The sequence below is a fragment of the Asparagus officinalis genome, chromosome 3 (genome assembly GCF_001876935.1).
Source record: "Asparagus officinalis chromosome 3, Aspof.V1, whole genome shotgun sequence".
In the NCBI taxonomy this organism is placed as follows: domain Eukaryota; kingdom Viridiplantae; phylum Streptophyta; class Magnoliopsida; order Asparagales; family Asparagaceae; genus Asparagus; species Asparagus officinalis.
In genome coordinates this window covers 87923754-87939244 of record NC_033796.1, presented here as the reverse complement: position 1 = coordinate 87939244, position 15491 = coordinate 87923754, and the positions used below count along the sequence as shown (strand labels likewise).

General features: G+C 36.2%; 1 protein-coding gene across 1 annotated transcript in view; it reads right to left on the bottom strand.

Annotated features, from left to right (window-relative positions):
• The window catches only part of LOC109832371 (protein LIKE COV 1-like), a 24172-nt gene continuing 8973 nt past the window's right edge, over positions 293-15491 (bottom strand). The window contains exons 3-6 of the mRNA XM_020399759.1: positions 14396-14505; positions 1811-1978; positions 1247-1471; positions 293-517 (exon numbers count right to left, since the gene is read on the bottom strand). Coding sequence (XP_020255348.1) covers positions 396-517; positions 1247-1471; positions 1811-1978; positions 14396-14505 — 625 coding nt within the window. The 3' untranslated portion in view covers positions 293-395. The remainder of the gene's footprint in view (positions 518-1246; positions 1472-1810; positions 1979-14395; positions 14506-15491) is intronic.

The following is a 15491-nucleotide window of genomic DNA, read 5'->3' as shown; positions in this document are numbered from 1 at the left end:
TTTATGCTGATCGAAAGTAGATACTTCCAGCCTTATATCCGTGCCAAAGTCATACAATTAGAGCTTCTTGCTTTCCTTTTTGTCCTTCTAGCAAGAAAACCAAAATTTTCTTCTGACGTGAAGACTATATTGCCTTCATCATATCACGCTTCCGACTAACCTTTGAGCTGCTATCGGTTACAGTAAACTTGATGGGTGTTTGTGTTGGGGTTGGGGTGGGGGGGGGGAGGTAAACAGTTGCGTTCCTCTGCTGCACGTAGCATTCAAAAATGTTGACATCAAAATTGGGCTGATAATGACCCTTAAGCGTCTACATGTTTCTTTAATACATACAATTGGTAGTTGTTCAGTTAATTCACTGATTACAAAAGCGTTGATACTTTTATAACACACCTCTAGCCCCCTGTACTCGAAATGTTTGGGCTTCTTGCTAATCGAACATGCTCTCCGTGACTAGGACTGGGCTCCAGAACAGACAAGGTCCGAGGGATAGACATGCCAACTGAAGCGATTATTTCTGCAAGAGAACAGAGAAAAAGATTCTCAAGTGACAAAACATATAGAAAATGATAAAGGGTGAAGATAACTAAATTTAGACACCAGACTGAACACGGATCGTTTGAGCTTGTTCACTTGAATGCAAGTTCTGGAATGGACACAGGAAACCAGAAAATGACATATAAATTGGGTTTAGTAGTAAAGAAAGAAAGCAAATTTATTATTGCAGATATACCTCCATACTATGAGTGTGTAGCCTCTTATACCCTTTTAACTTTTTTTTAAACTTCTTTCTTTTTCGGTACTTATACCCTCTGAACTTGCAGACAACATTATTTTCCAAGTTCAGTTGAGAAGTCAAGTGGGAATCTCGTGATGATAAATTCCGTTTGCTCTCAATCTAATGAAAGACTAAAAAGCCCACTAAGTTGACGGCAAAAAGGTAAACCTATTTGAGGTTCGGGGGATGTAAGTGCTAATAAAAAACTCTGTAGTATAAATGGCAAAAACACCGTAGTACAGGGAGTTTATATGCTACTAAATCAAAGGGGAAAGGGCTTATGCGTCACTTTGAGCTTAACGAACCTAAACAGGTTGAGTTGTAGTTCTTGCAGAAGCTCTCAGATTGTTTACCAGCAAGCTGAAAACTAGAAGTCTCTCTTAAGCTATTGTCAAACAAGCCAGCCTGTTCGTAAACAATTCACTCAAATTTTACTGCGAGCTTCACATAGTCTGTCACAGGACTCACCAAGTGCTTCTCTGATGGATATGTTTGGTCTGATAATGTCTTTCGAGTTCACAAGGAAGATGTCTCCAAGGTAGAGGTGATTAGTGGGCACATAAACACAGGTAAGCTCCTCATCATCTGTATTCTTCCGAAGAGTTACTGTAGATGTAATGAAGCCAATAGCATATTCACCAATCCGTGGATGCCTTAGGATCGCCACTTCCTTAAATGCCCGAGAAGTTTGATCTAAACGATACTGCACCTTAGTAAATATCCATAAGGATAATTGTAGATAACCCCCTCCCCTCTATAACTTCAATAACATTTATCAGTCCTCAACTCTTTTATTAGCATTTGTCGCCCCAGGATTTACATTTTGAGAAGGAAAAATGGAAATAACTCCATCTCCCTCACGAATTGAGGGTGATACATGCTAAAAAATTGAGTCGAGGCAGATAAGTGCTACAGAAAGTACAAATAAAAAGGTTATCCGAAATTTACCCTCCTTAAAATAGATTATATCAGCTACATGAATCAATTGGATATCAGAGACTAGAATATAGTGTGTTGGTACAGACAGGTTACCTGGTGAAACTGCTGCACTTATTTGCTTTGACGCAGAATAGATGTAGCTCACTAGAGGCATTTTCTTGATGAACCATTCTCCGAGATCAAGAACAGAAGCCCCCAACCATGAGGACATAAAGACTCCCACCAAGAATATGAAGGTAATTGAAGTGACAAATCCCAAACCTGTGAACCAGAGCAAATTAGTTGGAATGATGGCCAGAAAGATTCATCCAAATAAAAACCCCGCTTTTTCATAAGCACAGACCTGAAGTATCTGTCTGAAATTTGGTATTGACATTCTATAATTACTATAAATTATATATTTACAATGTGCAATTACTTTTCTTTTCTTTCTTCACCTCTATGCGTGCAGAGTCATATAAATGAGTGCAGGCATCTTTAGTTTACCATTGATTTTGTAATGCCAATCCTAACAAAAATATAGGGCCTTGATTAGGAAGTAGCGCATCATTAAACGGTTGTGATTGCTGATAGAATATAATCTTTGACAATATTCTTGTAAATGTTCTAAATATTAGATTGATATTATTTAACTAATTTAGTTAAGCAAATATTCTCTGTCAAAGATATCCCTTGTAATTAGTCAAAGATATCCCTTGTAATTAGGCTAATATCATGCTCATAACCTTGTATATATCATGGATGAACTGAGGAGTACAACAGGGGATTCCATCATCTTTCATGGTATCAGAGCCCTAGGTTCTCCTTCCATTATCTTTTCCTCTCACAATTTTTTCTCATCTTCCTCCTCTCCACTCATGGCAGACTCTAAGTTCCATCCTGCCCATGGCGCCAACAACATAAAAAATGCCATCCCTCTCATCCTAGACCACGAAACCTGCCAATACACCAACTGGTCTACCCTATGGTTGATCCACGCCCATGCTCACGATGTTATCGACCATATTCTACCTCCTAAACCCGATGACAAAACGCCAGCACCGGACTCCTCGACCAAAACCGAAGCCGAGCGTCTTGCGGAGAAGGCCCTATGGATTCGTCTCGACAATCTTGTCCTTCAATGGATATATAGCACGGTCTCACCTGATATTCTCAACCAAATAATCAATCCCAATGACACTGCTGCCCAAGCTATGAATGAAGTGACGAATTTATTCCAAAATAACAAGACAACTCGAGCTCTTCATCTCGAGAATGAACTCACGAATACGTACCTTCGTGATTTTCCTAATGTCAAGGCGTATTGTCAACGGTTGAAGACTCTCATGGACCAACTAGCCAACGTCGGTGTTACGGTTTCGGATGAAAGAATGACTTTGAAATTGTTACAAGGTCTCACCCATGCTTATGGGAATTTTGTCACTATGATTCAACACACTCATCATTTTCCTACGTTTGCGGAGGCACAGACCAAGCTTGATTTGGAGGAAGCAACTCAAAAAGATTGAGCCAAACAGGAAGGTAATGATTCTGCTTTGCTAATGGACACCTCTAATGATGATGCTACTTTCTCTAATCCACAGCCCAAACGTGACAATTATGCTCATAATCGGAATCATAATGGTGGTCGTGGGAAGAAGAATTACAATCGGGGTCGTGGCGGCAACAACCGTGGCAGAGGTGGCAGAGGAGGAGGTTGTGACAGCAACGACAACTCCTCCCAACCGTAACCTCAGCAGCGAGGTGCATCCTAGCAGCATTGGCCTTCTCAGCGAGGTGCAGCCCAGTAGCCTTGGATTTCTCCACCTTTTTGTACCTATCAGCCTTGGGCCTACCAGCAACAGTGGGCCACACCGCCTTGTCCTCACCCAACAGTCCAGTGGTAGCCCCGTCCTTCCCCGAACCAGCAGGGGCTGCTTGGGCGATGTCCTCCTTAGGCTTTCTACTCGGCCCAATCCACTCCTAGCACGGGTTATGCCCCTACCAACATTGAAAGTGCAATGCATACCTTATCGCTCAATCAACCCGATGATAATTGGTACATGGACACGGGTGCAACCTCACACATGATCGCGAATTCAGGTACTCTCTCGTCTTATTTTAATTTGAGCAAAAACAATGGTATCATTGTCGGCAATGGCAACACAATTCCGATTCATGGTTATGGTAATACTTCCCTTCCCCACACCAAACCACCTCTGGCTTTACATAATGTGCTACATGCCCCTAAACTTATCAAAAATCTTATTTCAGTACGAAAATTTACATCTGATAATTCTGTTTCCGTTGAATTTGACCCTTTTGACTTTTCTGTGAAGGATTTCAAGACGGGGAAACGCCTCCTGAGATGTGAGAGCTCAGGCGATCTTTACCCCTTCACCACCAAATATTGGACACTCCAACCATCAATTTCTAAGTCTGGTTTTACTGCTTTATCTTTGGATTTATGGCACTCCCGTTTAGGGCACCCGGGAAATGTTGTTTTGGACTCTCTTCGTAAAGACAATTTTATTTCTTGTAATAAATCCCAGACTTTTTGTTATGCTTGTCCTCTTGGGAAATTAATTAAGTTACCTTTCTATAACTCTATGACTACTACTTCTATGCCGTTTGACATTGTTCACAGTGATTTGTGGACACCGCCTACTTTAAGTTCATCAGGCCATCGTTATTATGCTCTATTTCTAGATGATTATTCTAACTTCTTATGGACCTTCCCCATCTCCCAAAAATCCCAAGTCTATTCCATATTTCTGTCTTTTAGAGCATACATTAAAACACAATTCGAAAGGGAAATTAAAAATTTCCAATGTGACAATGGTCGTGAATATGACAATGGCCCATTTCAAAAATTCTGTGAACAAAATGGCTTGCACTTCCGTTTCTCTTGTCCACACACATCTCCTCAAAATGGAAAAGCTGAACAGAAAATCAAAACTATAAATAATATTACCCGTACCTTGCTTGCCCATTCTTCGGTACCACATACCTTTTGGCACCATGCCTTAGCCATGACAACCTATTTATTAAACATCCTTCCCACCAAAGTCCTAGGGTTTCTTTCTCTGACTCAAGTTCTTTACAAGAAAAATCCCGAATACTCTCACTTACGTGTTTTTGGATGCCTATGCTTCCCTCTCTTCCCTTCAACCACTATCAATAAACTTCAAGAACGTTCGACACCATGTATCTTCTTGGGCTATCCCTCCAACCATAAAGGCTACAAATGCTATGACTTATCGAGCAGAAAAATCATTATTTCCGGACATGTTATCTTTGATGAAACACAATTTCCCTTCACAAAAAATCACAAAGCATCTCCTACTTCTTATGATTTCCTAAATGATTTTTCTCTATATATTCGACATCATCATCACCTTTCTGGTCCACCAACTAAGCCAAACTCTCCTTCCCAGCAAACTAATGAGTCTGGCCCACAGTCACAGACCCAATCCACCCCCCCTGCACTCCTTTCTCCACGCCAAACTGCACCTCTGCCAGGCTCCCCTTCAGCAGTCCCATCTCCTGCATCTCCTCTCATTCAGCGGGCCACAACACAGCAGGTACAATGGCCACTCCAACCCAATGCGGCCTAATCCAACTCCCCCCAGCAGGCTCCTGTTGGCCTTCTTGTTTTGATGATGTTTAACAAACAATTTATCACTAATGTTGTTTGTCTAGTATTTGTGCTTTCTTATTTATTATAGACAAACAACGAGTTGGAGGATGGATGGAATAGAGCTTCAACAATGATATCCAATGGAGGTTGGCGGAATAGTGGTTGAAGCCTATGCAATTCAAGTTGAAGATCCAAGTTCAAGCTTCATCCGCAGAGTGTACCAAGTCAAGCTTATTGAAGATCAAGATTGCTTGGGTAAATTACTTTAGGGCTTATATTATGTGTGTTAATACTTCAAGCTCAATATCACACACACACACACGTTTGGTTTGGTTTATCGTCGTTTTGGATTATAGACTTAACGATATTATTTTATATCTTTTATCAAGTTTATAAATCTATTGGAAAGTTTTCAAAACTTTGTTTAAACTCATTTTGTCAAGATCAAGCTTTTACAAGTCCATACTTGTGTGATTTTGTAAAATAATGAGATTCCACAATTGGGAAATGCAAATTGGAAAATTCTTTTTTGTAACATGTTCAAAATCACATTTTCAAACATTTCCCAAAGTTTCATCAAGTTTGAAATTGATTTGTTATGTTTAATTGAATTTACAAAATCATGTTTTTCGTTCGTGCATGTTCGTGCATGTTTTTACAAAACAGATGCGTTTTCACAAATGGGAAGTGATATTTAATAAATTATTTCTTTGAAATGTTTATCTATATGTTTAGAAACTTTTCTCAAAATTTTACCATTTTTGGAGTTGATTTACTGTGCCCAATTGATTTTACAAAATCGTGTATGTTAGCAGATTTTTAGAAACTGTATATCTGTGTTCAAACATTTATTTATCTCAAATAAAAAAAGATTTTTCAGAAATTTTTCTCTAAAATATTCTTCTACATGTTTAGAAGCTTTCCTCAAAGTTTCATAATTTTTGGAGTTGATTTAATATTTTTAATTGATTTTACAAAACCAGATACGTAAATTTCCAGAATGCTGAATTTAGGGGTATTTTGGTCTTTTCAGCCTATAACGGCTAGTAACGGCTAGTTTTTGATATTTTCGGTTTTTGGGAGTTTGTGGCTGGTTTAAGAGGCTATAAAAAGCCCTCAACTTTAATTGTTTCTTATGGATGTTTAAGAGAGTTTTAAAAAGAGTTTTACAAGTTTGTTGAAGGGTTTTTAAGTTTGTTTCAAGAGTTTGTTTGTGAAGAAAATTCCACAAGAGCTTGAGGAGATCATCTATTGAAGTTTGAGCTTCCAACTATTCTCCCTCCACCTCTTGATCTATTGAGAAGTTTTCTAAACTCTTATCTAGCTTTACATTTGCTTAGTTATTTGATTATCTTTCTTTAAAGCTAGTTTTTATATTGAGTTTAGATTTGATTATATTATCTCATTGTTACACACACACATATTGAGCTTATTGTATTTTCATACATAGTATATTTGGGTTGGTGAGAGTTGTAACAATTAAGTGTGAGCTTTCATTGTGTTCTCATCCATAGTAGAGAACAAACATTTATTATATTAAGCCTAATTGTGAGGATACACTTTGTAATACACTTGTACACCGAGAGGAGTGTGTGGTGAGAGTCGGGGATCGTCCCAAGAGGAGTGGCGTCGGTTGACGAACCTAGGGAGAGGTTATAACCGAGCACTTGAGGGAGACACGGCTGGGTCCAACACTTGTGAGGGTGTAGAGTGTGATTGCAAGGTGTTTGTTGTGTGAGAGTTTTCGGTAAGCTTGTAAACCGAGTGTGTAGAAGTTCCGGCTTCCAAACCGGATTGTGATAGTGGATTTCTCCCCGGGAGTGAGGAGCGGAGACGTAGGACGGAAGGTCCGAACTCCGTGATCATATTGCTTGTTTGAGTTTGGCTTAGCACACTTATATTTGTTCATCTTTATAGCCTTTCTCTCATTGTTTATTTCATCCACTATATCATTTGTTTATGTTACCCTTGTGTTTGCATATCCTTGCATATATCATATAGTATACCTCTTTGCTAGGATATATCACCTTGTGTATATTGCATATTCTTGCACATAACTCTTTGTATATCTATCTTGCAAGAATATATTTGTTAATTAGTTTTAATTGGCATAAAATCGGATTAGATTAGCATAAGACCCTAATCACCCCCCCCCCTCTAGGGTCTAACAATTGGTATCAGAGCTTGGTGCTCTTTGATTTAAGGTCTAATCGCCTTGAGTTAAAGATCCAAGTTAGCTTATTGTGCTAATCTAATTTTGAGCTTTTTTTTTGTATCTTGCTTGCATATATACATTATGGATATGAATGATGTATCTTGTTTAGGTTATGCCATTAATATTGCTCCTAGATTAGATAATTTTCCCTATGCCCAATGGTGTGTTAGATTTAAACTTTTTGTTTAATCTAAACACTTTGATTTATGGGAAATTATAGATGATGCTTATATTGTGCCCACTTTGGAGAAATCCAAGTGGAATAAAAATGATCATCGAATGTTTACCTATGTCTAACAAGTTTGTTCATTTTGATAGTGCTTACAAACTTTGGAAATTTATAAAAGCACATCAAGGGGACTTGGAGGCGATCCAACAAGCTTTGGAGGATCCGACTTCAAGTTCATACGGAGCATCATGCACACGACCACTAGGCGATAGCCCTAGTGAGGTTTGCGAGTTCGAACCCGATAATGATTTATCTAGTGATGAATTTTCTTGTGCTAGTAAAAAATTGTTGCATGCCTTTAACAAATTGCATAAAGATTTTGTTGATTTACAATGCAAGCATGATAATTTAAAATCCGATCATGAGAAACTAGTGTCCAAATTTGATGTCATTGACAATGAAAATACTATGCTTAAAGAAAGCAATGACTTATTAAATTTGGAAAATGAAAATTTGATCTCATCTATTGCTAGCCTATCTCATGCTAAGATTGATGCCATGTTAGAAGTAGAGAACATAAAAAATAATACAGCTTCTTTTATAAATAATTATTTATGTTCTACTTCTAAACAAACTTTGCTAAGTTAACTCATGAAAGAGATAATGTCATGCTAGAAGTAGTAGCTATTAGAAATGATTTTGATAACCATACATGCTCTACTTCTATTATCAATGATGTTGTGCATAATGATGATTTGAATCTTGTTAAGGAACGCATATCATGCTTAGATTCAACTTTAAAAACATGCATTGATAACCATAAGAAACTTATGGACAAGTGTGCTAAATCTAGTAAATCACCCATACACTATGCACACTTGTATAGCAAAGTTTACAAGTGCTCCATTTGTGGTCGTAAAGGCCATTTAGCTAAATTTTGCTATGATGCACAAAAACATAAGAATATTAATCCTTCTTGTGCATCTCATCAAGTTTCTTCATCACATGTACACACACATGCACCTATTTCTCATCATAAGCATGCTCTTGTGTATCATTGTGATTTTTGTGGTAGAGTTGGTCACTTAGCTAAGTTTTGTTTTGATTTGCGAAAAGTTTCTAAATCGCAAAATATTTCAAGTAGACCAACATTGTTTCAAAATGTTTCTCATTTGCAAAATAATCTTAAAAGACCATCTTTATTTGCAAATGTTCCACGTGCACCTTTTAATGGTCAACATAAGCAAATGCTTCCTTTTCATTGTACATATTGCAATCGGAAGGATCATTTGAGTGATTATTGCTATGATCGATCCCGTGCAGCACATATGCCCAAGAGGGTTCATAACCCTAGGGCTTTGAGCTTTAATGATAGAGGTCATGTCCCTAAACCTTTTGGTACCAAGAATACTTGGATACCAAAACAAATTTGATTTTTAAACCAAGAATTTTAATATTTTTCTTTTTCTTTTTCTTTTTCTTGGTTTTGAAAAATTATACTTTAAACTTTTGAACATGAAAATAATTTTTTTTTTCATTGATCAAATTCTTTTGTTTTCATGATTATTGGTTTTATTTTGATGAGAGGTTTGTACTTATATAACCCTCCGGACTTATTGGGTGTTTATTCCCAAATCTTGTTTACCGGGTGCTAAAATATTTATATGGGTTGATACTAGCTCAAGAGCTAGATATAGTTGTCTCTCTTGATTTTTGAAAATCAATGATGATTTGGTTTTATGATTTAAATTTTGATTTATGATTTCTTTTGGTTGATTCGTTTTCATTTGAAAACTTTTTGTATGATTCTCATGTTCCTCTTCTTTTGATTTCATAAATCTATTCTTTTATATGGTATTTATATTTTTGTGTTAATGAGACACTTCTTTTATATTAACATATTTATATGTGTTCTTATTATCTTTTTTGTATGTGAGTTATGCTTAGTATGTTTTTTAATCTTTGCTTTCTCACATATGTATGCCTTAGCATTCATTACATATATTCATTAAGGTATTTTGATAGGGGGAGTAATCCCTATATCTTTCTATGTGTTATACTCACCTATGCTTATTGATAGGGGGAGCTTTCGCTCTCTTCATTCTTGGTGTTTTCCCCTTTTTGATGTTGTCAAAGGGGGAGAAATATTGTGAGTATATTCTTTCTTGTTTATATGCATGTGAATTATAAATTATATATTCATTTACTTCATGCATATATTTTTTTTGTAAATTGTTTGTCATCATCAAAAAGGGGGAGATTGTTGGCCTTCTTGCTTTGATGATGTTTAACAAACAATTTACCACTAATTTTGTTTGTCAAGTATTTGTGCTTTCTTATTTATTATAGACAAACAACGAGTTGGAGGATGGATGGAATAGAGCTTCAACAATGATATCCAATGGAGGTTGGCGGAATAGTGATTGAAGCCTATGCAATTCAAGTTGAAGATCCAAGTTCAAGCTTCATCCGCAGAGTGTACCAAGTCAAGCTTATTGAAGATCAAGATTGCTTGGGTAAATTACTTTAGGGCTTATATTATGTGTGTTAATACTTCAAGCTCAATATCACACACACACACACACACACGTTTGGTTTGGTTTATCGTCGTTTTGGATTATAGACTTAACAACATTATTTTATATCTTTTATCAAGTTTATAAATCTATTGGAAAGTTTTCAAAACTTTGTTTAAACTCATTTTGTCAAGATCAAGCTTTTACAAGTCCATACTTATGTGATTTTGTAAAATAATGAGATTCCACAATTGGGAAATGCAAATTGAAAAATTCTTTTTTGTAACATGTTCAAAATCACATTTGCAAACATTTCCCAAAGTTTCATCAAGTTTGAAATTGATTTGTTACGTTTAATTGAATTTACAAAATCATGTTTTTCGTTCGTGCATGTTCGTGCATGTTTTTACAAAACAGATGCGTTTTCACAAATGGGAAGTGATATTTAATAAATTTTTTCTTTGAAATGTTTATCTATATGTTTAGAAACTTTCCTCAAAATTTTATCATTTTTGGAGTTGATTTACTGTGCCCAATTGATTTTACAAAATCGTGTATGTTAGCAGATTTTCAGAAACTGTATATCTGTGTTCAAACATTGATTTATCTCAAATAAAAAAATATTTTTCAGAAATTCTTTCTCTAAAATATTCTTCTACATGTTTATAAGCTTCCCTCAAAGTTTCATAATTTTTGGAGTTGATTTACTATTTTTAATTGATTTTACAAAACCAGATACGTAAATTTCCAGAATGCTGAGTTTAGGGGTATTTTGGTCTTTTCAGCCTATAACGGCTAGTAACGGCTAGTTTTTGATATTTTCGGTTTTTGGGAGTTTGTGGATAGTTTAAGAGGCTATAAAAAGCCCTCAACTTTCATTGTTTCTTATGGATGTTTAAGAGAGTTTTAAAAAGAGTTTTACAAGTTTGTTGAAGGGTTTTTAAGTTTGTTTCAAGAGTTTGTTTGTGAAGAAAATTCCACAAGAGCTTGAGGAGATCATCTATTGAAGTTTGAGCTTCCAACTATTCTCCCTCCACCTCTTGATCTATTGAGAAGTTTTCTAAACTCTTATCTAGCTTTACATTTTTATTAATTTTCATATTCTTATTATTGCTAGTTTGCTATTTGAGTTAGATTTGATTTTACTCATTGTTTACACACACACCCACATGATCTTATTGTATTTTTATACATAGTATATTTAGGTTGGTGAGAGTTGTAACAATTGAGTGTGAGCTTTCATTGTGTTCTCATCCATAGTAGAGAGCAAACATTTATTATATTAAGCCTAATTGTGAGGATACACTTTGTAATACACTTGTACACCGAGAGGAGTGTGTGGTGAGAGTCGGGGATCGTCCCAAGAGGAGTGGCGTCGGTTGACGAACCTAGGGAGAGGTTGTAACCGAGCACTTGAGGGAGACACGGCTGGGTCCAACACTTGTGAGGGTGTAGAGTATGATTGCATAGTGTTTGTTGTGTGAGAGTTTTCGGTAAGCTTGTAAACCGAGTGTGTAGAAGTTCTGGCTTCCAAACCGGATTGTGATAGTGGATTTCTCCTCGGGAGTGGGGAGCGGAGACATAGGACGGAAGGTCCGAACTCCGTGATCATATTGCTTGTTTGAGTTTGGCTTAGCACACTTATATTTGTTTATCTTTATAGCCTTTCTCTCATTGTTTATTTCATCCACTATATCATTTGTTTATGTTACCCTTGTGTTTGCATATCCTTGCATATATCATATAGTATACCTCTTTGCTAGGATATATCACCTTGTGTATATTGCATATTCTTGCACTTAACTCTTTGTATATCTATCTTGCAAGAATATATTTATTAATTAGTTTTAATTGGCATAAAATCGGATTAGATTAGCATAAGACCCTAATCACCCCCCTCTAGGGTCTAACAGCTCCAAGCCCAGCGCACCCCAATTCTCCCAGCCCACCTCCAGAACCATCCCATCCGCCAGTCACAGTTCACCGTATGGCCACCCGAAGCCAACACGGGATTTTTAAGCCCAACAGAAAATTCCACAACTTAAGTGACATGTCTCCCTTCACTGCTTCCATCTCTCCTCTCCCTCGGAATCCAGTGAGTGCACTTCATGACCTGAATTGGAAAAATGCCATGCAAGATGAATTTAATGCTCTCATTGAAAATAAGACGTGGTATTTAGTTCCTCGTCCTCCTAATGTTAATTTAATTCAGTCAATGTGGATTTTTCGACATAAAAAGAATTCTGATGGTTCTTTTGAGCGGCATAAAGCCCATCTTGTAGGTGATGGCAGGTCTCAAAAAGCTGGAGTTGATTGTGCTAAAACTTTTAGTCCAGTTGTCAAACCGGCAACTATTCGGACTGTGTTGAGTATTGCTTTAACAAAATCATGGCCCATTCATCAGTTGGATGTTAAGAATGCATTACGGTTTATATGCATCAGCCAATGGCTTTCAAAGATCCGATATTCCCTGACTATGTATATCTGTTGAAGAAATCTTTGTACGGCCTTAAGCAAGCCCCACAGGCTTTGTATCAGCGTTTTTCCGAATATGCTGCAAAGTTAGGCTTTACTCACAGCTGTCACCCGTAATGCCAACAGTCTTTTTCTGTCTTAGAAGACCTATGCCGAAGACATTCTCGAAAGAGCAGGTATGACAGGCTGTAAACCTTGTCCCACACCCGTTGACACGAAAGGCAAACTTAGTGCATCGGAGGGTGCACCACATGATGATCCTACTAAATACAGGCAACTAGAAGGTGCTCTACAATATCTCACTTTTACTCGGCCTGACATATCCTATGAAGTTCAACAGATTTTCTTACATATGCATGATACGAAAACCGGACATACGGAAGCTCTTAAATGTATCCTCCGATACGTTAAGGGTACCATAACACACGGCCTGCACCTCTACAAATAAAAAATTGATTCTCTTGTTTCATATACGGATGCCGACTGGGGTGGGTGTCCGGACACACGCTGTTCTACATCCAGGTATTGTGTATTTCTCGGGGATAATCTGCTCTCATGGTCATCTAAACGACAACCTACATTGTCAAAATCTAGTGCCGAAGCAGAATACCGTGGGGTGGCTAATGTAGTCTCTGAGTTGTGCTGGATTCGTAATTTGCTACTTGAGTTACAATGCCCGGTTTAATAAAGCCACGTTGGTATATTATGATAATGTTAGTGCCATTTATTTATCAGGTAACCCGGTACAACACCAGCGTACCAAACACATTGAAATGGACATTCATTTTGTTCGAGAAAAGGTCCAACGTGGCGAAGTACGTGTTCTACATGTCCCTTCACGATACCAAATTGCAAACATCTTCACCAAAGGACTTCCACGCGTATTATTCGATGATTTTCGGGACAGTCTAAGCGTACGGCTACCTCCCGCTTCGACTGCGGGGGTGTGATAGAATATAATCTTTGACAATATTCTTGTAAATATTCTAAATATTAGATTGATATTATTTTACCTAATTTAGTTAAGCAAATATTCTCTGTCAAAAATATCCCTTGTAATTAGTCAAAGGTATCCCTTGTAATTAGGCTAATATCATGCTCATAACCTTGTATATATCACGGATGAACTGAGGAATACAACAGGGAATTCCATCATCTTTCAATTGCAGACAAACATTAGTGATAAGTAAACAAAGATATCAATTCCCTTCCTTCCTCTCACCTAGAACTGCAATAAGATCTTAAAACTACTCCGAAACTAAAAACTTTTTGATTGTATTGTACATAACTACAAATACCAATTTACTTTATAAACACTCTAATCTGTTTTACGATTCCAGTCAAAGAATACTAATGTTTGTCATAACTAATGCATATGAAAGATAAAAAATTATGTTAGCTTCCCTTTAAGGCAATTTTGACATGTTCAAAAGCCTAATTAAAGTTGGTATATTTTGCAGTTTTTTCATAAGGAACCATAAAAAGGCTATAATCGTGTATTTTGTCCAACATGAACGGGGAAAAAAATCAAAATTCTTGGTTTGGCAGAAAATAATAGCTATTTTAAGGCTTAAGGACTGCATAAAGAGTATTTCTCAGCGAAAATCAAAATCTTTAAGAACCTTAAGCAAAGTAAATAATGCATAAAGATTTGAAGGCTAGTTTGGCAGGAAGGTTGTCTTACCAAATATATCCATTCCAAGATGACTATAGATTGGTGAAAAGAACCCATCCACAAAATGAATAAACCACCAAGTAACATAAAATGTTATGGCTATAGGAGACAGAATTACACTGTAAAAATAGAAGAAAAACATTAGCATATGTATAGTTGCACAATAAAATCAAAACAAATAAAATCTTCTTATGCTAATGTTAGAAAAATGTATTTTATGCATATGTTAAATGATGACAAACGCCTGGATAAAGCTAACGGAATTACTAGAATTTAACTTAACTGTTTCCAAAAAGTACTAAAATTAGGTAAAATATTTGTGTTAGTAGCCTCAGGATCCAGCTTATGAGTGGAACCATCAAGTTCGGGAAGAGTAGTTAATAAAATTCAGAGAAGAAAGAGGATCTCGCAGATATAATCAAAATCACTCAAAATGAAGAAGAAAACCCTAGGCTTTGTTGATTCACTGCATAGGTTTGAAAACCATAACTTGATCCGTTTTCTATTTCAAAAGTTACATAAACATATCTTCCACTTGAATCACACCAAGTTCAGAGAAATCTTGGAACTTCTTTTTCCTTTCTCTAGTCACCAAGCTAAACTATGGAAGTTATCAAAACGATTCCCTTTATTTGGTTAACTGGTTTTCAAGATTTAAGACAAGTCCTACTATTGGCTGGAACAAGTTGGCGCTAAGTGGGATAATTGTTCTAATAGAACAATTTTATCCCTTTGAGATATTTTGAGCGGGGAAAAATGGGACAAGTTGATATAATGAGACAATTTAAAACTTTGATTTGATAATTCATGTAGGATAATTAATAATGTGACACCTTATTAAAATATAATGTTTATTTATCAGTTAAGTCTAAATTAATTTATTCAATTGGTTTAGTATATTATTTAGTATGTCATTATAATATAATACATTATTTTACTTTATACTAAAATATAATATGTTATATTATAATTACTAATTAATTAGAACTATGTTTAATGGTATTAATTAATATATTATATTATATTATAATAATATGATATATTATATAATAATTTATATAATATATGAAAAATATATTTGATATAATATTTCAATAAAATACTA